Source organism: Mobula birostris, chromosome 15 (assembly GCF_030028105.1).
Source record: "Mobula birostris isolate sMobBir1 chromosome 15, sMobBir1.hap1, whole genome shotgun sequence".
Taxonomy (NCBI): Eukaryota; Metazoa; Chordata; class Chondrichthyes; order Myliobatiformes; family Myliobatidae; genus Mobula; species Mobula birostris.
In genome coordinates, this window is record NC_092384.1 from 26,836,343 (window position 1) to 26,860,076 (window position 23,734).

The 23,734-nt window shown below is 38.9% G+C and overlaps 1 protein-coding gene across 4 annotated transcripts in view; it reads right to left on the reverse strand.

Moving 5' to 3' along the window:
- Positions 1-2,900: 2,900 nt before the first annotated feature.
- tsnaxip1 (translin-associated factor X interacting protein 1) overlaps positions 2,901-23,734 on the reverse strand; it is a 60,916-nt gene continuing 40,082 nt past the window's right edge. Inside the window, exons 10-16 of one of the 4 annotated variants that reach the window (XM_072279494.1) lie at positions 19,775-19,830; positions 16,931-17,059; positions 15,843-16,001; positions 14,621-14,730; positions 11,426-11,546; positions 9,260-9,366; positions 2,901-3,489 (exon numbers count right to left, since the gene is read on the reverse strand). In XM_072279494.1, the coding sequence (XP_072135595.1) occupies positions 3,291-3,489; positions 9,260-9,366; positions 11,426-11,546; positions 14,621-14,730; positions 15,843-16,001; positions 16,931-17,059; positions 19,775-19,830 (881 nt within the window). In that variant the 3' untranslated portion in view covers positions 2,901-3,290. The remainder of the gene's footprint in view (positions 3,490-9,259; positions 9,367-11,425; positions 11,547-14,620; positions 14,731-15,842; positions 16,002-16,930; positions 17,060-19,774; positions 19,831-23,734) is intronic. The other 3 variants (XM_072279495.1, XM_072279496.1, XM_072279497.1) reach the window with 3 other exon arrangements.

A 23,734-nucleotide genomic window follows, 5' to 3' on the forward strand; every position in this document is an offset into this window, starting at 1 on the left:
AGCTGTCTCTCAACCTGACCTGCAGTCACAGTCAGGCGGGGGAGGGTGGTCGTTCCCATGGAGGGAGGATACTCCAAAGATGGGTGGTTGGGAACACAAGCACTCGCCAGAGGGGAGGGAGAAGGCCTCAGGGACGGGGAGGGCACAGCAGCAGGTTCTATACCAAACCTCTTGAAAAACAAGTTCAACTCATTGGCCCTCTCCAGGCAGCCCTCGATCTTCTGTTTCTTAACCTTGAAGCCAGTGATCTGCTTCATGCCCCAACACATGTCCCTTATGCTATTCTGCTGGAGCTTGTATTCCAGCTTCCTCTTATAGGAGTCTCCCTTAGCTTTACCCTCAGTTCACTCTGTACCGCCTCAGTACTTGTCTATCTTCAGACCTGAAGGCTTTCTTCTTAATATTCAAAAATTCTTTCAGGTCACTGGTGATCCCGGGCTTGCTGTTGGAGAAGCAGCGTACAGTCTCGGCTGGCAAGATGGAGTTCTCACAAAATTTGATGTGGTCTGTGGTACGATGAGTCATTTTGTTAAGGTCCTCCCTGTGTGGCTGACATAACACATCCCAGTCCATCCTCTCAAAGCATTCCTGCAGTGCCTCATTTACATCCTGAGTCCATCTCCTTACAGTCCTTGTTGACACAGGCTGCCGCTGGACAAGAGGCACGTACCTGGGTGTTTGCAGGACCAGGTTGTGATCAGATCTGCCAAGTGGGGGAGGGCAGCAGCACTGTACGCATCCTTTACATTCGCATACAGAAGGCCCAGTCTTCTGTTGTCCTGTGTAGGGCAGCTGGCGTATTGATAAGAAGTATTGACATATTGAATATAAACAAAAAAATACTGTCTTTGTTTAATACAGTACTTCTATGATAGCCTAGATTTATGTTCTTAATTCTCTCTGCATAAATTTTAAAACTGGGCTGTTATTTTAATACTCAAGTTCACTAGTACAAGTAGGAATTACCAGCCTGAACAATTTGTGAATTTTTCTAATATAATAAATTATGAAATAAATAATGTCCAATACCTTTGTATTGTGTTAAGTGAACAGAAAACAAAAGTTAAATCTTATCATTTATTTTCTGATTACAAGACCAGAAATTCAGTTCAAGAACATGGTGTGTAGTGGGGGAAGGAGAAAAATTTGTTGTGCAAGAGCTTTCAGTACCCCAAGATTAATAACAGTGTACCATTGGGTCATACATTTTCTTTCATCATAGTCTGATTGCACTGCTGCAGTGTGAGGCCAAATTCCAGTAAATGTAGAGTAGTGTGGGGTGCGGGGGGGGGGGGGGGGGTGTTTCAGAAAAGGTAGCTGGCTTGCCATCTTAAAATTTGATTTTCAAAATGTTATCCCAATAAGAAAGAATGAAGCTGTAGTATTACCATCATACATAACCATTAATACTGGGTTTGATCGGCAATTAATAAGTGATTTATTGAAGAAGTTGTAGAACAATGCTTGTTCCTTTCAATTGAAAGCATGTACAGTTATTTCTGAAATGGTGAGATCCTCTTAATATCCAAGTAATATTAGGCACTTTCTTTGTATTGCACATTTTGCACTCTAAATAACCTACAAAGTTTCTCATTTTCAGTTTAGGGATAAGTGATCTGTCCTACTTAATGAGCTGATTTTGACTGAACTGATTTTTTAAAAATTGCTATTTAAAGAGGCAGCTGCAGAGAGAGATGTGTTTCTATCTAAAATATCTGTTGGTATATAAAACAAGATTTATATACAGATCATTAGGACAGCAGAGGAACAGACCCTTGGGCCCACCGTGAATATGCAAATTGGGAAAATACTTAAAATAATCCCACCTGCCTGTACATGGTCCATGACCCTCCATTCCCTGCCTGTTCCGCTGTTGGCTAAATAGTTTGTAAATGCTGCTATCATATCCGCTTCCAGCATCTTCACTGGCAGCATGTTCCAGGCACCTAACCCTCCATGTATATAAGAAAAAGAAACCTGTTTCACAAATCTCTTTTCAGCTTTACCCCCTCTCCCAAAAAAAACAACTCCCTGTGGTATTTGACATGTCTACCTGGGGAAAAGACTACCTACTATCTCATAATTTTATGGTTCCAACATTCCGGAGAAACCAATCAAAGTTTCTCCAGCCTCTTCTTATAGATAATACTTGCTAACTCATATTTCCAACTGGTCAAAATCCTGATGAATCTTTTTGACAACTTTACTCCTGATCCACAACTCTACTAATTTTTGAGTCATCTGCAAATTTATTTATCAGCCCACCTAATGTATATTTTCATTCCAATCCTTTAAATATATCACCTATGACAGAGGTCCCTGCTTGGATCACTGCGGAAGTGATCACCACTGAGAATAATGCTTTTCCACCACTACCTTCAGGATTAAAATTGTCTTGGCTATTCACTGTGGACCATGTATGTCTTAATCTTATTGATCCACGTACCATGAGGGACCTTGTTGAAAACTTTACTGAAGCCACATATACAACATCCACTGCTCTAGTCACATGAATCATCTTCATCACCTCAGGAAAAAAAGTTACATTTGTAAGGCACAATCTCTCCTGACTATCCTCTAATAAACCTACGTTTTTTTAATATAGCAAATACTATCCCTGGGAATGTTTCCCAAAAATTAACTGTAATGTAAGGGTTATTGGTGTATAATTTGCAGAATTATCCCCATTGCCCTTCATAAATGTAGGAAAAACATTGCCTATTCTTCAGTCCTCTGGGTCCTCACCTATGGCCAAAGAGGATACAAAACTCTCTGTCAAGGCCCCAGCCATCCTCTCTTGCCACATTTAAAAATCTAGGATAGGTATCATTAGGTTCTGGATACTGTTGATAATGTAGGGAGAATAAAATGGGTTGGAGTAGGATTAATGTTTTAAAAAAAAAAGTGCTTGATGGTCAGTACATACTTGAATGTCTGAAGGGTCTGTTTTTGTGCAGTTTTTCTCCAAGTCAGAAGTTATGATCATGTATTTTTAAAAAGGAATTACTGTAATAGTTCACATCCATAATCAAACATTTATTGTACCTTCAACATGTGGCTTTTAGTATTTTTCATGGTTAAGTTGTCACAAATACTGCCTTCAGATAGACGATATTCATTTTATTGAAGCAAACAATGAAAGTTATGTAAATACATATCCAAGAATAGTGCCATTCCGCTTGGTCTCTAACACTATTCCAACAGCTAAAATCAAGTGCACAATATTTTTAAAATATTAGCTTTAGGTAATACTTCATTCATTAAATAAAATAGATTGAAATATATCTCTGCTACTTCTGTGGCCCAATCCTCTTCACATCATTTGCGTGTAGTCGGTCTAAAACAGTGTCAGTGTCTACTGCTGAAGCTTGATCAAGCTGTTCTCTTGTAGTTTGGAAACCTTTAACTAGGTATGTAGCAAGTGTTTGTGGGTCAATAGATGGGTCAATTTTTTGAAAGGCCTTTTGCAGGTCATCTACAGTCAGTTCCCTTTGAACAAATGAAAAGTGGTCAAGATAAATATTTCTTCTGATTTATAGGTGTCAAATGAATTATACACAATTTTGACTCGGTAAGAAGGTTTTAACATATTAATATTATATAACATCCTAGAACCCTTCCTACAAGATCACAGTTAAATAAATTACATTTAAAGAGTACTGAAGATACAAAAGGAAATTAATTTCTTAAACTTACTGGTATTGGGGATCAGAAATTAAGACATCTGCAGACCAGAAGTGCTATGCCTTTAGACATACTTATGATTCTCCCTTGGACTGTTTAACTGAGTATGTTAGAATGGCCCAAGTGCTACACCTGCCCATTCACATCCTCCCTCACCTCACTCAGGGCCCTAAACAGTCATTCCAGGCGAATCAGTACTTCACCTGCAAATCTGCTGGGGTTGTCTATTGTGTCCTCTGCTTCCAATGCAACTTCCTCTACATTGGTAACATCCATCGTAAATTGGGGGACCGCTTCATCAAGCACCTCTGCTCCTTCTGCCTAAAGCAAAATATCCTGGTGGCCAAACATTTTAATTCCCATTCCCACATGTCGGGCACAGCCTCTTGTTGTGCCAAGATGAGGTCACCTTCCAGGTACAGGAGCAACACCTTACATTCCGTCTGTGTAGCCTCCAATCCTATGGCACAAATATTGATTTCTCCTTCCAGTAATATTTTTTTCCCTCCACCTCCCCTCATCTTCTATTTACCTCTTCTCACCTGCCAATCACTTCTTCCTGGGTCCCCTCTTCCTTCCCTTTCTCCTATGGTCCACTCTCCTATTGATTCTTCTCCAGCTCTTTACCTTTCCCACCCACTTGGCTTCACCCATCAAATTCTAGCTAGCCTCCTTCCCCTCCCCACCTTTTTATTCTGGCATCTTCCCCCTTCCATTTCAGTCCTGAAGAAGGGTCTTGGCCCAAAACTTCAACTGTTTTGTTGAAAGATTCTATGTCAAAAGCTTTCCCTTTAGATCTTCCAGTTAAGAGGACAAGAAGATTACTTCCTTGCAATTCTTTGACCAACCATTATCAAGATTTAGAGGAAAATGGTGCAAGCGTTGAAAGACAAAAATGCAGGGAATATGTGGCAGTTCAGCTGTATCAGCAAAGGAGCCAGAAAATAGGGTAAAAATTTTTTCAGAACTAGAATGTACAAATATTTTTTTTCCAATTAGCAAAACAGAGGGAGAGGCAAGGGAAAAGGTCATTGGTCAAAAATACCAATCCAGCCCTGAAGAAGGGTCTTGGCCCAAAACGTCGATTGTTTATTCATTTCCATAGATGCTACCTGACCTTCTGAGTTCCTCCAGCATTTTGTGTGTGTTGTGTAATCTTTTCTTGTTTAATTTATACTACTTGTAAATATTAAAACATCAGTTAGCTATATGGCTGTACTTTACTGAAGTTCAATTGACATTGAAACAAGTTTGTGAATTTACTGAAATTTCTGTAACTCCTGCTTGGGCAGTATTTAAAAAAAAAAGTGTTTACCAAGTTTCTGATTGAAGATGACAAATCAATGCAAAATGATTGGGACAGTGAGAGGATTTAGTACAATGATGGATTGCAGAGCTGGGCTGAGAAGCAACAGATGGAGTTCAAAATGGAGTGGAAAAATGTCGTGATTTATTACGTAAGCACATTTACCATATTACCCTGAGATTCATTTTCTTGTAGGCATTCATAGCAAATACAAGTAAACAATAGAATCAATTAAAACTACACACGACAAAGACGGAGAAACAATAAATGTACAAAAGGCAACAAACTGCAAGAGAAAAAAGATGGTAATAATAAATATCAAGAATGAGTTGTAGAGTCCTTAAAAGTGAGTCCATAGGTTGTGGAATCAATTCAGTATTGGGGTGAGTGAAGTTAGCTCCTCTGGTTCAAGAGCTTGAAGGTTGAGCGGTTAAAAACTTGCTGAACCTGGCGGTGGATGCAACCAGTCAATATACTCTCCACCACACACCTATTTAAATTAGTCAAAGTTTTAGATGACATTCAAAATCTGTGCAAACTTCTAAGAAGGTAGGAACACTGACGTGCTTTCTCTTTAATGGCATTTACATACTGGACAGATTTTCTGAAATGATAAAGCCAAGGAATTTAAACTTGCTGACCCTTTCCGCCTCTGATCCCCCAGTGAGAACTGGCTCATGGACCTTTGGTATTCCCCTTTTGTAGTCAATAAACAGCTCTTTGATTTTGCTGACACTGAGTGTGAGGTTGTTATGGCACTATTTAGTACAATTTTCAATTTCTCTCCTATATGTTGATTTGGCCCACGAAAGTGGTGTCATCAGCAAACTTAAATATGGAATTGGAGGTGTAGTTAGCCTCACATTCATAAGTATAAAGTGAATAGAACGGGGCTAAGCTCACAGCTTGTGGTGCACCTGTGCTGATGGAGATTGTGGAGGAGATGTTGCCAATCCAAACTGCCTGGGGTCTGCAAGTGAGGAAATCGAGGATCCAGTTGCACAAGGAGGTATTGCAGCCTACATCCTGGAGCTTAACGATTAGTTTTGGGGGATGATAGTATTGAATGCTGAGCTGTAGTTGAAGAGCATCCTGATGTATGCATCTTCACTGTCCAGATGTTCCAGGGTTGAGTGAAGAGCCAATGAAATGGCATCGGCTGTTGACCTGTTGTGATGGTAGGCACATTGGAGTGGGTCCTCGTTGCTCCTCAGTCAGGGGTTGATGTGCTTCTCCAACCTCGTCAAGCAATTTATCACAGTGGATGTAAGTGTTACCAGACAATTATCATTGAGGCAAGTAAACATGTTCTTAGGTACTGGTATTATTGAAGCAGGTGGATACTACAGACTGCCAAAATAAGAGGGTAAAGATATGTGAACATTCCCGTTAATTGATCAGCACAGGTCTTCAGTACTTGGCCAGGTACTCCATCTAGGCCAGATGCTTTCTGTGGGTTCACTGCTCCCACAGGATCATCGGGGGCTGTGGGGGTTCATGAAGGTGTTTCCATGTTTTGTCAATCAGAGCTGCCACAAAAAGATTTGAATTCACCTGGGTGTGAAACCTCGTCACACATGTTGCTTGGCTTTGCTTTATAGGAGGTGATAACATTCAACGCCTGCCACATCTGTCAAACATTCCTCTGTGATCCAGGATTGCCACTTTGATGGCTTTCTGGAGGTCATACCTGGACCTATTGTATTTTACTTGTTCACCAGAGCTGAATGCCACTGATCTGGCCCTCAGCAGGTTACAATCTCTGTTCATCCGGGCTTCTGGTTGGAGAAGACTAAATGATTTTGTGGGGACACATTCATCCACAGCTAAATTTATAAAGTCTGTGACAGCCATAGCAGATCTTCTGATGAGTCCTTGAGCATGGTTTACTGACTCCAAGCAATCCTGAAGCCTCTCCTCTGCCTTTTTGCACCTACCTCTTTGTTGTCCTTGCCGCTGGAGCTTTGCTCTTTAGACTTGCTGAATTTGAAGGCAGAATATAAGGTTAACGGCAAGATTTTTAGCAGTATGGAGGAACAGAGGGACCTTGGGGTCCACATCTATAGATCCCTCAAAGTTGCCACACAAGTTGATACACACAAAATGTAAGAGGAACTCAGCAGGTCAGGCAGCATCTATGGAGAGGAATAAGCAGTCGACAATTGGGCCAAGATCCTTCATCAAGAATAGAAAGATAGGGTGGTTAAGACAACACACTTTGTGCTGGCCTTCATTAGAGGAAGATTGAGCTCAAGAGCCAAAAAATAATGGTGTAGCTCTATAAGATTGAGTGGATGGAGGAAAGTATGGTAGGGGTGGGAATGTCAGAGGCAGGATTTTTTTTTCTTTTTTTTATGCAGAGTGCTGGATTTGTGGAACAATTTGCAAGAGGTCAGATACATTAGGCACATGGATGAAAGAAGAACAGAGGGCTATATGGTAGGAAAGGGTCAGATTGATTTTAGAGTAGGCAGTATTTTTTAAAAAATCTTTAATAACGTGGTGCCTTTCTGATTGAGCAAGACAAATCAATCTATAGGTGCAGAATGCAAAATGACCTGGATGTTGACTGGATGCAGGGCTGGGGTGGGAAGTGGCAGATGGAATTGAATCCATAAAAGTGTAAAGTTTGCAGTTTGGAAGGTCAAATCTGAAGGCAGAATATAAGGTCAATGGCAGGATTTTTAACAGAGGAAAAGGTTAGCACAACACTGTGAACCGAAGGGCATCATTTACTGTGCTGTTATGTTCTATGTTCTCTTCACCGAAACACCACTTACAGTAGGACAGAAATTTGTCACTGCTGTTAATTTAAAAAGAACAAAATTCTCTCCTGAGGATGTAAATTTAACTAATGTCATACTCTGTATGCTTGTATTTTTATTAACATTTAGTAAAGCCATCTAAGGAACTATACTAAATACGTGTAAGTGGATCCTTCTCCAGAAGCGCCTCTTGAAAATGAACCTTAGTGAAGCAGTTTTGTAGGGAACAGAGCAAATGGGAGACTAGCTTAGATAGGAAAGTAAACAGGTATCACATTCAGAAGAAGACACTGTTGTGGAATTTTTAAACTGCTACTCTGTCCATACTGGCTTACATTTAATTTACTGAGTTTTCTATGTTTTATTCAGAGCTACATTGTACATCATTTATGTTCACCAGCAAAAGGACTACAGAGATCAATGCTGAGAGGAGTTTTAGTTGCTTTGCCTCCCTGCAGCATATTAGATAAGTGTTGTTGTTTGAGGGGCCCTATCTTTTATCTAGCTCTGAATTAATTCATTTTTGATTTGTCCTTACACTAAAATATTACAGTACAGGTTCTATCAATTTTGAAAATACTGTGCTAAAATTTTTAAAATACACTAATTGTAGTCTAGCATTGCTTGGAATGTATTAAGGCAAACTAAATGAGAAGCAACACACATCAAAGTTGCTGGTGAACGCAGCAGGCCCGGCAGTATCTCTAGGAAGAGGTACAGTCGATGTTTCAGGCCGAGACCCTTCGTCAGGACTAACTGAAGGAAAAGTTAGTAAGAGATTTGAAAGTTGGAGGGGGAGGGTGAGATCCAAAATGATAGGAGAAGACAGGAGGGGGAGGGATGGAGCCAAGAGCTGGACAGGTGATTGGCGAAGGGTATATGAGAGGATCATGGGACAGGAGGCCCAGGGAGAAAGACAAGGTGGGGAGGGGACCCAGAGGATGGGCAAGGGGTATAGTCAGATGAAGGGTCTCAGCCTGAAATGTTGACTGTACCCCTTCCTAGAGATGCTGCCTGGCCTGCTGTGTTCACCAACAACTTTGATGTGTGTTGCTTGAATTTCCAGCATCTGCAGAATTCCTGTTGTTTGCAAACTGAATGAGAAACTTGCAGGTACAAATCCTATTCTGTTTAGTTCCTTCCAACAAAAAATATAACTGTTAATAATTGTTGTGATTATCTCAAATCTAGTTTGCCAGTAACTTTCTGCCAAGAAAGTTAGTAATATCACTTGTATTACGATGGATAATACCATCATGCAAGCTATGCTATCTCTATTCAGGTAAAATGTATTATTTAAAATGTTATTGAATTTAAAAACATTTTGATGTTTAAAGCAACAAAAGCTAGAGCTTCATTACTATTTAGAAGTTGACTCTGATTTATGAAGTCGGAACTGTTCAATTCAACTTCTGTAATTTGCATCCAACCATGGACGGTATAATGCCATTTGCAATACTTATTCCATCTTTCTGTTGACAGGTATATCAATATAAAGTCTTACTCTTTATCTTCCAATGTATTCCTTAATTCATCAAGGTATTTAATTTTCTCTGCTGAGTACTGGCTTTGTAGCAATGTAATAAACACACTTGCTGTATCATCTTCATTCTGTAAAGCAACAGAAGAACAGTAAAATCAGAGATGAAATTACTAAGTTGAAAGCAGCTTCTCTGAGAGCTCAGAGAAATCCTCCTGTGAAGAATGGGGAGTTTTGGCATAAATGAAGTTATGGAATACATAACCAAACATGCAAGCAAAATTTTCCTTTGAAAGTAGTGCTCAGTAAAGTAAAATTAAATACATTGTGTTGTTGTATTTCATATCGGTGTTATTTTGAGTTTAGCCTGTACACTACATCACTTATGCAGTACCTTTCGTGGACTGTCTGAGGATAAAATATTCTTGCTGAGGAAAGAATCTTAATCATTTATACAGGATAAAAAATTGCATGAAAATATTCCAGGAGATTGCTTAATTTTAATCAACATAAAAATACACAGTATTCTAGTTGGCTTAGTGGAAAGCCTGAGCAGATAGCAGTTTTGATTGGGGAAAGTATAAATGTTGGAGAGGAACGAAGGATAAAAGGAAAAGTGTGTATGGAAAAATGGAAAAGTTTATGTTATAACAAGGGAAATAAAGAAACAGTTAAAAAAAATCAGGGTATCCAGGACAGCTTCAAAAGGCAATGCCTCAAAAAGGTGGCATCCATCATTAAAGGTGCAAGTATTCCAGGACATTCCCTCTTCTCATAGCTATAATCAAAGAGGAGGTACGGGAGCCTGAAGACAGACTAACGTTTCAGGAACAGCTTCTTCCCCTCCACCATCAGGTTTCTGAATGGACAATGAACCCATGAACACTACCTCGCTATTTCTTCCTCTCTTTTTGCAATACTTTTTTATTTATACATATATATATTTAGTGTAATTTATAGTTTTTATTTTGTATTGCTGCCACAAAACAAAAATAATCTTGACGTATGCCAGTGATATTAAACCTGATTCTGATTCATTCTGGGCTGTTCAGTTTAAATACAGGTGCTCTAACAACTTAAAGAACACCCCATACATACGAATGAGAGACAGAATGGATGGATGGATTTGTTGCTACTGCAATGCTGCAGGCATGTCCCGCTGGGAGGAAACAAGCTCTTTTCATTAATCCACTCTTCCTCATCCAAGAATGGTAACAATCAGGAGCTGGGTCAGGCCAAGCAGAGCTGAAAACTGAGCAAACTTGCTGACTGAATCAGCAAAGCTGGCTGGCGGCTGCTCTTCCCACACCTGCACCTTTCTTCTATCAGCCGTTTCTGTCATCCTCTCCCACACAGAGATGTTGTTCATTGGGTTATAAACAGTTCTCAGGAATAAAACCCTGTTGTAACCCGGGGACTGCTGTAAGCAGAGTTTACAACAATGCACAAATGAGATTTACTTTGAATTGTTCCACCTCTAGGACAGTAAATAGATTGGCATTTCACCATCAATAGCCATGTTAAGAGTACTTGCTTGCACAGATAGTCATGAACCATAACTCTGTCATGTGTAATAGGCAATTAATGACACTAAGGGGCTGCTGGTATAAATTAATCAACAAGTTATAAACAATCACAGTTCATAGCTAGTTATACCTTACCCTGAACTTGCTGGCAATTTTGTCGATAATGCTATTTATCATAAACTGTTTTTTTGATACAGAAAGTTTTGAGTTGTAAAATAAATTACTGGGCCAAGAGTGTGATGCTGCTTGTAATGGCCCTTACAATATGATTGGTCAGTAGCTTTCTGTTTAGAGGCATTTAGCAATTAAGAAATTAGAAATACTTTTGAGCTATTGCTTGCTATGACTGGACTCTCAATATATGCCAGTTAAGGTTTCTTTGATGCCGTTTTTCATTCAAATTATCATTGAAACTTAATAAAATGACCTAACCCAACAGGAAAACTATTAACCAATCAAGAAAGAACCTTAAAGCTGAAGACCTCCCTCTTCCCACTTAGCACATTCCACTGTATTGCAATATTGGGTTTTCTTCTCTGTAAACTGGGTAAAGAAGTTGTCAGCATTCCATTAAATAACAGTGAAACAGTCATTTAGCTGCATGTCTGAATATCCTTGAATAGTGTTTTGATTGTTAGTTATTGCATGGCTGTACTTAAATTACCTCTTTAAATAAAGCTGTGTAATTAATTTTCTTAGTGTCTCCAAGCTGGGTTTTTGCAGCAGTGATAAGTTCATTGATGTATTTTTCACTCTTATTTGGAAAGGCTGACTTCAAAGTTTGACTGTAAGAAACAAGTTTGAGATTTTGTTTTCAAGTTACATATTAAGCTACATAAATATAAGAAAAACTGCAAATATTTGTTTCTTAATAGCTTCCTGTCTAGATTCCAGTTTTACTCTGGGACTTAAGTTCACAACTTGAATTCCAATAAAGGAACGAGGAAGTAATACACTGAGGTAGAGCAGTTTCGGGCCCCATATTTAAGGAAGAATGTGCTGGCACTGGAATTGGTCCAGAGGAAGTTTGCAAGGTACGGGAAGGTTAACATGAGGAGTATTTGAAGGCTCTGGGCCTGTACTTGCTGGAGTGTAAATGGCTGAGGGGATCTCATTGAAACTTACCGAATATTGAGAGAACAAACATGGTGAACAATACTTTTTATTCTATTTGGTAGCCTAGAACTAAATTACTGTATATAAACATACTGAAATTTCTAATATCAGATAATCCACTGTTACTGCATTCTTGTTCCTTTTTATCAGTCCACCTGTTTTGTTCACCTTTGCAATCCTCTCATTACCTAGATTTGTTACTTCTCCCATCTGGTTTCACCTGCCCATCATCCACATATCAATCCACCTGCATTTCTTTTCTTTTGGCCAACTTTTCTTAACCCTTGTTCCACCTGCCAATCATCTCTCTCATATCTGGGGTTCCAGCCAAAGTCTTCAACATCCTCCTCCTTTGACCTATTTTTTCCCCCGACTGTTTCCACCTATCATCCACCAGCCTCTTGTCTGTGAACTCTGCCTTCAGCTGCTCGTCATCCATCACCACACCCAGTTCTACCTATCACCTACTGGCCTGTGCTTCACACCTCCATATAGGCCATTTTCCGCCTTTTAACTTCAGACCATTTCAAATCATCTGCAAGTTTCCATAATCATAATATTCATTGATTTTAAATGAAGCTATAGTCTTCAGCAGCCAAAACAAATTAAGTTCCTTTCACAACTGTTGTATCAGGCTGGGCCGTGTTTATCGACACATATTCTGCTCTGCACTGAACAAGCCAATGCATGCTATTGTTCCACTATTATGATTATAACCCTTTATTTTCTCTACAGGCATAAACACAAGTATCGGAAAATAAAATCTTCCGTCCTGCATGGAAATAGTGTGATGATTATGTACTGTGGTAAATCTAACCTATTAGGCTAAGTAATGGAATTAGTTGTTAAGAAAAATGGTAATAATAGTTTCCATATAACCCTTCTGGACCATTTCCACTGGTCCAAAATGTTGTATATAAGCCTATGTATCAACCATTGTAGGTGTTTATAAGAATGTATAAATAAATGTAGTTTTATACATATAAAAAAATGGAAAAGGTTATATGTGTGAAAAAAGTACATGATATTTGTGAATTCCTTATCCAAATAAAAATAAAATTAAAAAAAAAAGGAAATAGTGTGATGATAGGCTGAAGAGAAGATTATAGCAAATTTATGTTGGAATAAGTCAAATTGGTGCAAAGCACAACTAAAAATACTTCAATTCTGACAGCATTACGATATTTTATGTACTCTATCGTTATTTTTTACCAAAGAATCTGTATTAGAAAAATGCAGACAGTTAAAGGATTTAAGATTATGCTCTCATTTGTTATATCAACTTATCTTGTTTGCCCTGCAAACTTTCAACCTGTACGTTTAGCTAACCTCGGCTACTTTTCATCTCAATACATAAATTGTTTGTGATTTATTTTTGTAATGATAACATTGTTTGAAATAATCACTTTTATTCTGCAATGGATGTTGCAGGAATAACTTTGATGGTATTCCACCAACCATTGTGGTATATCTAATATCTCTTCAATGCGTAGTAAATTGAGAGCAAGCAAAGTGTTGACATTGGAAGGACAGGATCAATGAAGGATTGATCCTGTCCTTGCAACAGTAACATTTATAAACATAGAAAATCTACAGCACAATACAGGCCCTTCGGCCCACAAAGTTGTGCCAAACATGTCCTTGCCTTAGAAATTACCTAGGGTTACCCATAGCCCTCTATTTTTCTGAGCTCCATGTACCTGTCCAGGAGTCTCTTAAAAGACCCTACCATATCCGCCTCCACCACCGTTGCCAGCAGCCCATTCCACACACTCACCACCCTCTGCATAAAAAACTTACCCTGACATCTCCTCTGTACCTACTTCCAAGTACCTTAAAACTGTGCCCTCTCGTGCTTGCCATTTCAGCCCTGGAAAAAAGCCTCTGACTATCCACACGATCAATGCCTCTCATCATCTTATACACCTCTATCAGGTCACCTCCCATCCTCCATCACTCCAAGGAGAAAAGGCCGAGTTCAGTCAACCTATTCTCATAACGCATGCTCCCCAATCCAGGCAACATCCTTGTAAATCTCCTCTGAACCCTTTCTATAGTTTCCACATCCTTCCTGTAGTGAGGTGACCAGAACTGAGCACAGTACTCCAAGTGGGGTCTGACCAGGGTCCTATATATGTAGCTACAACATTACCTCTCAGCTCCTAAACTCAGTCCCACGACTGATGAAGGCCAATGCACCATATGCTTTCTTAACCACAGATTCAACCTGCGCAGCAGCTTTGAGTAACTTTGCTCACCAACATTCAGACTTGCACTGTCCCACAGGGATCATTAAATACCAATCAGAAATGCAAGTCCAGTTCTCTCTAGACTAGTTCATCATTATCATTACATTTCTGATTACTCAAGCATGGAAAAATCAAAGCTGAAATCTTCACGTGCGAATTTTCTGGTGAATTTACTCCTTGCATCATTAATACCTCAAAGCTTGTTAAGTTTACAAAAGAATTTGGATGAGCTTATGATTACCTCCCTCTCTGGTGATTTGGAACTACTGCTGGTCATAGACCATAGAGTTTGCCTCTCTAGTAACAAAGGGTTCTGCTTTAACTCTATCTTTCAAGGGACTGAACCCATCAATAGTTGTATGTAGTAGGTTTAAGAATACATAAAGTTCAAACTCTGGTTCCAATTGAAAATGCAAATGTTTTTCCTATTGTGCTGTGTAATAGAAAAGTCAAGCTTCCAATGTAATCAAAATACAATTGTTAACAACTCCAACCTGAACTCCTGTTTGGAAAGGATGCCTTTTCCGGCAGTGTCTCGATTTGTCAGTTCAGTCCACAGGTATGTAATAAGTTGCCTCTTCCCATGGTATACACTTTCATCAATCTAATTTGTCAAGGACATAAGCATGGTGAGATAATAGAACATCTCAGCTATAATTTTTTTCTAAAAAACTTGGCCAAATTTGAAGATATTAATTTTCTTACTTCCATTAGGTAAAAATCTTATTTCCACATGTCTTTCCCTAATAAGAAAATTATAAGGAACCAGCAAGGACTGGCAAAACAAATCCAAAGTTTCATTCCCTTGGAAGTACAGCTGTCAACCATTAGTTTTGTTTTACTGTTCCATTAATCTTGAGAATGAACTAAATTTAATTGTGCAAACACAAACATCAGCAATGTACTTGCTGCAACTTGTGCACAGATGTGATATCCTGTGCGCTGAGAATGAGACCAAAAAGTGGCATCTCACTTTTAACATGCTGTAATGTTCATGACAATTGTTGCATTGGCAATTAAGTACCCCAAAGGAAGTTGTTTTGTAATTAATACTACGTACCCTTTTAACAATGGATTGCCAATTAAGCTTTACAACCTAGAAAATGAGCAATTATTGAGGAAGTGTGGAGTCTAATTGCTTAGGGATGCAAATTATGGGAGATTAAAGAAAATTCTTGGCTATTCTGAGGGCCAATATTTTAAAACAGAAGCATACATGAATAAATTATATTGTCAGGGTGGCACTTAAAGAAAATAAGGATTGTTTTGATAATGTTATACTTTTACTTTTAATCCATCTTTTCCCTGGCACTTAACAGATCAGTGAAGTCAGAAATTACTGGCACAGATCAGTGGTATATTAACAATCAGTTATGAACTGCAGCAACAGAGGCACTTTGATGTACAAGATACTGGGATACAAATGGCTTTGGTCACTAATGCCAATGGCACCATTGTACTATCCCTCACCCCATCATCATATTTGCTTCCATTGCCTTCAGCTTTATCTGTGGCTGTAAGCATCTCAATAAGCGATATTAGGAATGTACAGAAGTCAAAGCTACATTTTGCTTTAGCTGCATCACATTTGTACCGATGGAAAACTGTGAATGTTAAGTGTGTGGCCGAGTCTGGGATAATTCACATATCTACTAGTGTAATTTTGAAGTATTTGAATCTTGCTAATATTATCAGATAAGGAGTGCTGAAACTCACAATGCCATTGATAATACAGAAACACAGATTGATGAACTCATCTGTCAGATGGTTTCTGCAGCCATAGTAAATGTTGTAAGCCCAGAGTGTGGCAGAGTCTCCATATTTCTTCTGGAGAAAGTTATGGAAAAATTCAGGAAGATTGGAACTTGTCCCACTCTGTAGATTGAGGAAGAATAATAAAGAATTTTCAAACATTACACACATCTTTATAGAAAACAGGGCATTTTAACAAAGGCATATTTACTTTCGTCTATTTATTGAGATACAGTGCGGATTAGGCCCTTCGAGCCCTACCATCCAGCAACCTCAATTTAATCCTAGCCTAATCAGGGGAAAATTTACAATGACTAATTAACCTAATAACTGGTATGTCTTTGGACTGTGGGAGGAAACCAGAGCACACGGAGAAAACCTACACATTCCATAGGAAGAAAATGCAGAGTCCTTACAGATGATGACAGAATTAAACTCCAAACTCGGTCACCCCGAGCTCAACAAAAATTTAATGCTGGGTCTCAAATGTTTCTTCCATCACACTTTTACAGGTTGATAAAAGTCTTTGGGATGTTAGATCATAATTATATTTTAAAAATTCTATGTTTTTTCCAAAGTGAATAACTATAATATAAAAATTCTTTAATATCTCAACAAATTGTGTCTCATCTTTGAACGCTGGCAGTTTGAAAATATCACACAGCCCTTTCTCCAATTACCTTCCACCTACATATATTACCTCCAAGTAGCAACTGGACATCAAATCTTTGACAAAATATTTTTTCTTTTCATACCCTGCGATTGAGACCATTCTCCGACTGTCAACAGCTGATTCCTCAGGATGAGTTGGGATTAAAAAGTCACACACAAGTACAGTTGTGCTCACTGACAGCAATGGCTGCTTAAAAATTCTAGATCTTTTTTCTTTCTTTTCAGAAGAATATCGATGACACCTGGGATGTAATTCTACCGCTTTAGCTGATTTCAGCTAATTTTATACAAAAAGAGACATTGAGCTAGATTTCTATACATTTCAATATTTTAATTCTGAGAAAGCCACTCATATGGTACTAAGAAGTGGATTCACAAACCTGAAGGTCATCTGCAATCTTTTCCTTCCAGATTTCTTTTAGCACACTGGTTATATTCTCCTTGCTCAAATTCATGTTCTGGACGAGACCGTCAAGACGTAAAAACAGAATAACATCTTCTCCAGTACCCTATACAGAAAATACAGTCAACATGCTTAAAATTCCCGGTCTACGTTTATAGGAAATATTAACATAAAAGATTCCCTGACAGTATTTGAAAAACAAGATAGCCTCCCCTAACAAAAAAAAGGAAATTAAGTTTCTAATTAAGTACACTGCAAGTTACTGTATACAAATTTACTGCTTATATTAGCATGCAACATTGCAGAAAATAGCTGTAAAATATTTAGGTCATGTAGAAGTAATTAAGGGCATCACATAAATTCATCCAGTAATCAAGGTTTTAGAAATTATGTTCTTGCCGTCCTTAGGATTGATATTGAATTAGGAGGGCAACTGTGAGGTTTTTTAATCAAATTATTTCACAAGAAGAGAGCATGGTTGGTAAAAACCACCATTTATTACCCACTCTCACTGGGAAACAACATGGTTCTAATATAATGTATAGTGTTAAACTGCTTCACAAATATGTCTATTATATATAGAAGTTTGATGCAATAATCTGATTTGTTAGGCTTATACTTCAGTCTAATTAAAGATCAACTACGGTACAATAGTCTACAGGAACAATCACATATTGATGGCACATAATCAACTAAACTCTTAAAACAGTTGAGTGGCTTTATACTCAATTTTTGATGATAAAAACTTCTTTAATATCCAAATTATGTTTGTCTTGAAGCCCATTAGATCTACTAGGAGATTGTAATCACTGCAACCCCTTGCACCTCAGCCAATTCTCAACAAAAGAAAGTTAGATGTATGGCAAATGTGTACAACATCTGAAGCCCAAGGGTTTTCTACTTCAAGTCAGATTTCCCAGAACGGATAAAATTGGTCCTCTTGAAGATCAGAGTGGTCAGCTTTGTGCGGAACCAAAGGAAATGGGGGAGATCTTAAATAGGTTTTTTGCGTCTGCATTTACTAAGGAAGCTGGCATGAAATCTATGGAATTGAGGGAATCAAGTAGTGAGACCATGGAAACTGTACAGATTGAAAAGGACGAGGTGCTTGCTGTCTTGAGGAAAATTAAAGTGGATAAATCCCCGGAACCTGACAGAGTATTCCCTCGGACCTTGAAGGAGACTAGTGTTGAATTGCAGGGGCCCTGGCAGAAATACTTAAAATGTCGCTGTCTACGGGTGAAGTGCCGGAGGATTGGAGATGGTTCATGTTGTTCCGTTGTTTAAAAAAGGATCGAAAAGTAATCCGGGAAATTATAGGCCGGTGAGTTTAACGTCAGTAGTAGGTAAGTTATTGGAGGGAGTACTAAGAGACAGAATCTACAAGCATTTGGATAGACAGGGGCTTATTAGGGAGAGCCAACATGGCTTTGTGCGTGGTAGGTCATGTTTCACCAATCTGTTGGAGTTTTTCGAGGAGGTTACCAGGAAAGTGGATGAAGGGAAGGCAGTGGATATTGTCTACATGGACTTCAGTAAGGCCTTTGACAAGGTCCCGCATGGGAGGTTAGTTAGGAAAATTCAGTCGCTAGGTATACATGGAGAGGTGGTAAATTGGATTAGACATTGGCTCGATGGAAGAAGCCAGAGAGTGGTGGTAGAGAATTGCTTCTCTGAGTGGAGGCCTGTGACTAGTGGTGTGCCACAGGGATCAGTGCTGGGTCCATTGTTATTTGTCATCTATATCAATGATCTGGATGATAATGTGGTAAATTGGATCAGCAAGTTTGCTGATGATACAAAGATTGGAGGTGTAGTAGACAGTGAGGAAGGTTTTCAGAGCCTGCAGAGGGACTTGGACCAGCTGGAAAAATGGGCTGAAAAATGGCAGATGGAGTTTAATACTGACAAGTGTGAGGTATTGCACGTTGGAAGGACAAACCAAGGTAGAACATACAGGGTTAATGGTAAGGCACTGAGGAGTGCAGTGGAACAGAGGGATCTGGGAATACAGATACAAAATTCCGTAAAATTAGCATCACAGGTAGGTGGAGTCGTAAAGAGAGCTTTTGGTACATTGGCCTTTATTAATCGAAGTATTGAGTATAAGAGCTGGAATGTTATGATGAGGTTGTATAAGGCATTGGTGAGGCCGAATCTGGAGTATTGTATTTAGTTTTGGTCACCAAATTACAGGAAGGATATAAATAAGGTTGAAAGAGTGCAGAGAAGGTTTACAAGGATGTTGCCGGGACTTGAGAAACTCAGTTACAGAGGAAGGTTGAATAGGTTAGGACTTTATTCCCTGGAGCGTAGAAGAATGAGGGGAGCTTTGATAGAGGTATATAAAATTATGATGGGTATAGATAGAGTGAATGCAAGCAGGCTTTTTCCACTGAGGCAAGGGGAGAAAAAAACCAGAGGACATGAGTTAAGGGTGAGGGGGGAAAAGTTTAAAGGGAACATTAGGGGGGGGCTTCTTCACACAGAGAGTAGTGGGAGTATGGAATGAGCTGCCAGACGAGGTGGTAAATGTGGGTTCTTTTTTAACATTTAAGAATAAATTGGACAGATACATGGATGGGAGGTGTATGGAGGGATATGGTCCGTGTGCAGGTCAGTGGGACTAGGCAGAAAATGGTTTGGCACAGCCAAGAAGGGCCAAAGGGCCTGTTTCTGTGCTGTAGTTTCTATGGTTCTAAGATATATCAGTCCTCTAGGTTATTCAGCTAAATGTGCTAGAAACTACCTTTGAATAGATGGGCATGCTAAACAATTTCACACTACTGTAACATTAAATGAATCATTATGAAACTCATACCAATCCTTCAAAGTATTCTTCCTTTGTTTTATTTAGATCATCTGCCATCTGAGGGCCTGTTCAAATTTCAAGCAAAAGCAATGCATTAGTTTTCCCTGAATAAATTAAAACAGATACATGATAAAAGGGCAAACAGTAGTATTTTATCTAAAATTTGATTTACTATTAGTTTCTTATTCACTCATTTACATTTGAATATGTGATTCGATCAAAAAAATCATGTAATAGTTAAAATTGCAATGATTAATTACTATTTATGTAAGCAAATCTATTAAGGAGAGTACAAACCATCTAATTCTAATACAAAATTCTGTGTGATTGATATTTGCCTGTATATTACCAATTTATTATACTTCTGGGGAATGAGCTTGTCATTACTTTAAAGATTTTAAATCAGCCTTAACTACAGTTGATGAGTGTGTCTTGAATCTCCGCTGTAATTGTTGAGAAAGTGACAATGAAATATTCATACAAAATTAATAATAATGTGATTAGGGTGTTAAATTGCAGCGGCAAGACATTGATTACATTTAGCCAACAGCTAATAAGAGAAGAGAAATATTAATCCTGCAAAAAAGCCAGACAATGACTGTTTTTTTAATAAGAGAACATCTAACCACCTATCCTTAAATCACATTCCCATTGGTGAGTACCCTACTATCAATGTCCTGAGGGTCAATATTGACTTGAAGCTCAACTGGACCAGTTGCATAAACACTGCCAGAGGCTGGGTATTCTGTAGTAAGTGACCTAGCAGTTGGCATCACAGAATTTTCCCTCCATCTACAAGGCACAAGTTAGAAGTACCAGGTTGAATACCCCTTATCTGAAATGATTTGGGCTGGAAGCATTTCCGATTTTGGATTTTGGAATATATAATGAGATAGCTTAGGTTCACCGTCATTTCAGACTCTGAATTTGTGCTATCTGTAAGCAGTCTTTGTTTTACACTTGTTCATTACACACGTACTTAACAGTAAAAATTATAATATGCCATTAATATAATGAAAATATAATGTGTGCAAGGTGACAAAAGCTGCACAGCAGCATCAAGAATCTGCGGTTGAACAAACAATGCAGGCTTTCAGGTTCCACCTACGATGTCATTTCACATATGCAATGAACAGAAGTTAATGAAAAATAGAAAAACTGCATAAAGTGAAAAATGAAGATCTCGATCATAAATTGAAAGAAGAGATTTGTCAGTATCAGAAAGAACATATGGGTTACTCAACCTGAATTTAGTATGTTTTCTTGGATGAATACAATACTGTACCATTAACAAAATGTTGATATTTGCCCAGGCTATGACAACAGCACTTTCCAAACCTGCCATCTAGAAAGAGCAGCAGCAGTGTGAAAACACCATCACTTGTATCTCTTACTTCAATTTGCACACTGCCCTGACATCGATAGACATTGTGGCCGTTTTTGTCCTTTTTGCAGATACTCAAGAAGGTGCCACATATGAGGCTGCTTAACAAGATAAAATCGTATGGCAATCCTATGGAATTGATGGTTTGTGGATGATATGAAGTTAGGAGGAGGAGTAGGTAGTGCTGAGGAAGCAATGCGATTGCAGCAGGACAAATTGGAAGAACGGGCAAAAAAGTGGCAGATGGAATACAGTGCTGGGAAATGTATGATAATCATTTTGGTAAATGGAATAATAGTGTGGACTATTATCTAAATTGGGAGAAGGTTCAAACATCAGAGGTGTAGAAGGACCTAGAAGTCCTCATGCAATACTCCCAGAAGATTAATTTACAGATTGAGTCTGTGGTAAGGAAGGCAAATGCAATGTTGGCATTTATTTTAAGGGGAATAGAATATAAAAGCAAGGAGATAATGCTGAGGTTTTATAAGACACTTGTCAACAGTTTTTGACCCCATATTTCAAAAAGGATGTGTTGTCATTGGAGAGAGTCCAGAGAGGTTCACAAGGATGATTCTGGGAATGAAGCGGTTAACCTATGTGGAGCATTTGGCAGCTTTAGGCCGCTTTAGGCCTGTACTCAGTGGAATTCAAAAGACTGTGAGGGGATATCATTGAAACCTACTGAACGTTGAAAGGATTAGATAGGGTGGATGTGGAGAGGATGTTTCCTATGATGGGTGTATCCAAAACTCGAGGGCACAGCCTCAAAATTGAGGGGTGAACTTTTGGAACAGACGTAAGCAGTAATTTTTTTTAGCAGTGAATCTGTGGAATGCTCTGTCACAGACTGCGGTGGAGGCCAAGTGCGTGGGTATATTTAAGGCAGAACTTGATAGTTTCCTGATCAGTCAGGGCATCAAAGGATATGGTGAAACGGCAGGTGTATGGGGTTGAGTGGGATCCAGGATCAGCCATGATGGAATGGCGGAGCAGACTGATTGGGCTGAATGACTTAATTCTGCTCCTATGTCTTATGCTTCACTGTCAGTTTATCAAATGAATTGGAGAGGCTGCCAATACCAAGATCTCCAACACAAATAAAAAATGTTCAGTTTGTCTGTTAGCTTTGTCTGTTTGGCAGACAAAATAATATATAGTGAGAAATATTAGTCTGCCCACTACCTAAAATGTTCTATCCCCTGCTTTCGTGTGATTTTATCGGACAGTTGAGAAAATGTGAATAACTGCCTATGTGCTGGATACATAGACTTATCCAGCACATGTCTAGACTTAAATATATAACAGATATTATAAAAGGAACAGAAATGTTCAGCATAAAAGAAGTCTAGTAATCTAGCATTGACTTTAATAGTTTTTTGTTCATTCCCTCACTGTTATTTTCTCTTATAGTTTCCACGGTACCACAACTTTCCCTATTTGAGAGGATATGTGTGTCATCATTCCCACTCTGCTACCCTAGTGGGACAAATGATGTGAGTTTCTGTGGACCTGACTCATGTTAACAAGTTTATTGCAGACCTCATTTCAAAATTCATTCTGCCAGCTCATTTGACTGAAAGTACCAGGGTTAGCCAGAACTGAGCAGGAGAAATTTGAAATTTTCTACAAATGGCAATTGATAAACAAAAAAGGTTCTGCTAATTCAGAGTAACACACACGAAATACTGGAGGAACTTCATCAAAATTGGAAAGGAGGAGGAAGGAAACCAGAATAAGAAGGTGAGGGATGATGATAGGTGAAACCAAATGAGGGGGAAGATAGGTGGTGTGGGAGGGGGAAAGAATTGAGAAGCTGGGAGGTGATAGGTAGACAGTGGCGGCGCCAGAGATTTTTTCTTGCTGGCGCTACAATGGGGCTGAATTATTCAGTGATGGTGCTGAGGGATGCACTGTATGGTAATATGTATTCACAAGGCCAGACGCGTGGCGTTGAAAAGTCAGTTTCAAGCATTATGTGCCTACTATAAATGCCTCTGTTGATTCACAAGCAACAGAAATTGATAGATCTAATATAGACGTGAACTGTGACAGTGTCAACAGCATCGGAGACAACCCAGGCTACACAGAGCATAAACAAACAAACCAACAGAGCATCCGACCCACAGCGCACAACGTGAATCACGCACCAATCCCGCAATCAGCGTCAAATGCGTGCTTTTCAACTGAAAAACACAAGACTATCCCCCAATGTCCACTGCTACATAGGCGGACAATGCCAAAAGATACACCGTTATTAAAGTCAAATAAGGCAAACAACAGATGCAAGGCTTTACCAGGAGTTGGACAAATCGTACTCTGACCATGCAATACCTCAATTAATTTGACTACTGAATTTGTAACAAAAATCAACACAATCACCACTTGGAAGTCTAAGCAAAATCAGTAGGCTTAATAGCAGTAAATGTAATATTTTAGGATTTGCAGGAAACATAAGGACTATGGAGTATCCACCACAAAATAATAATAATAATCAGCATTAGTCTTGGCCCAAATTTTTAAAAAATCAACTGCACTCACCATTGATGTTTTCAGAGAAGCACAATCCGTCTGTTGTTGTGATT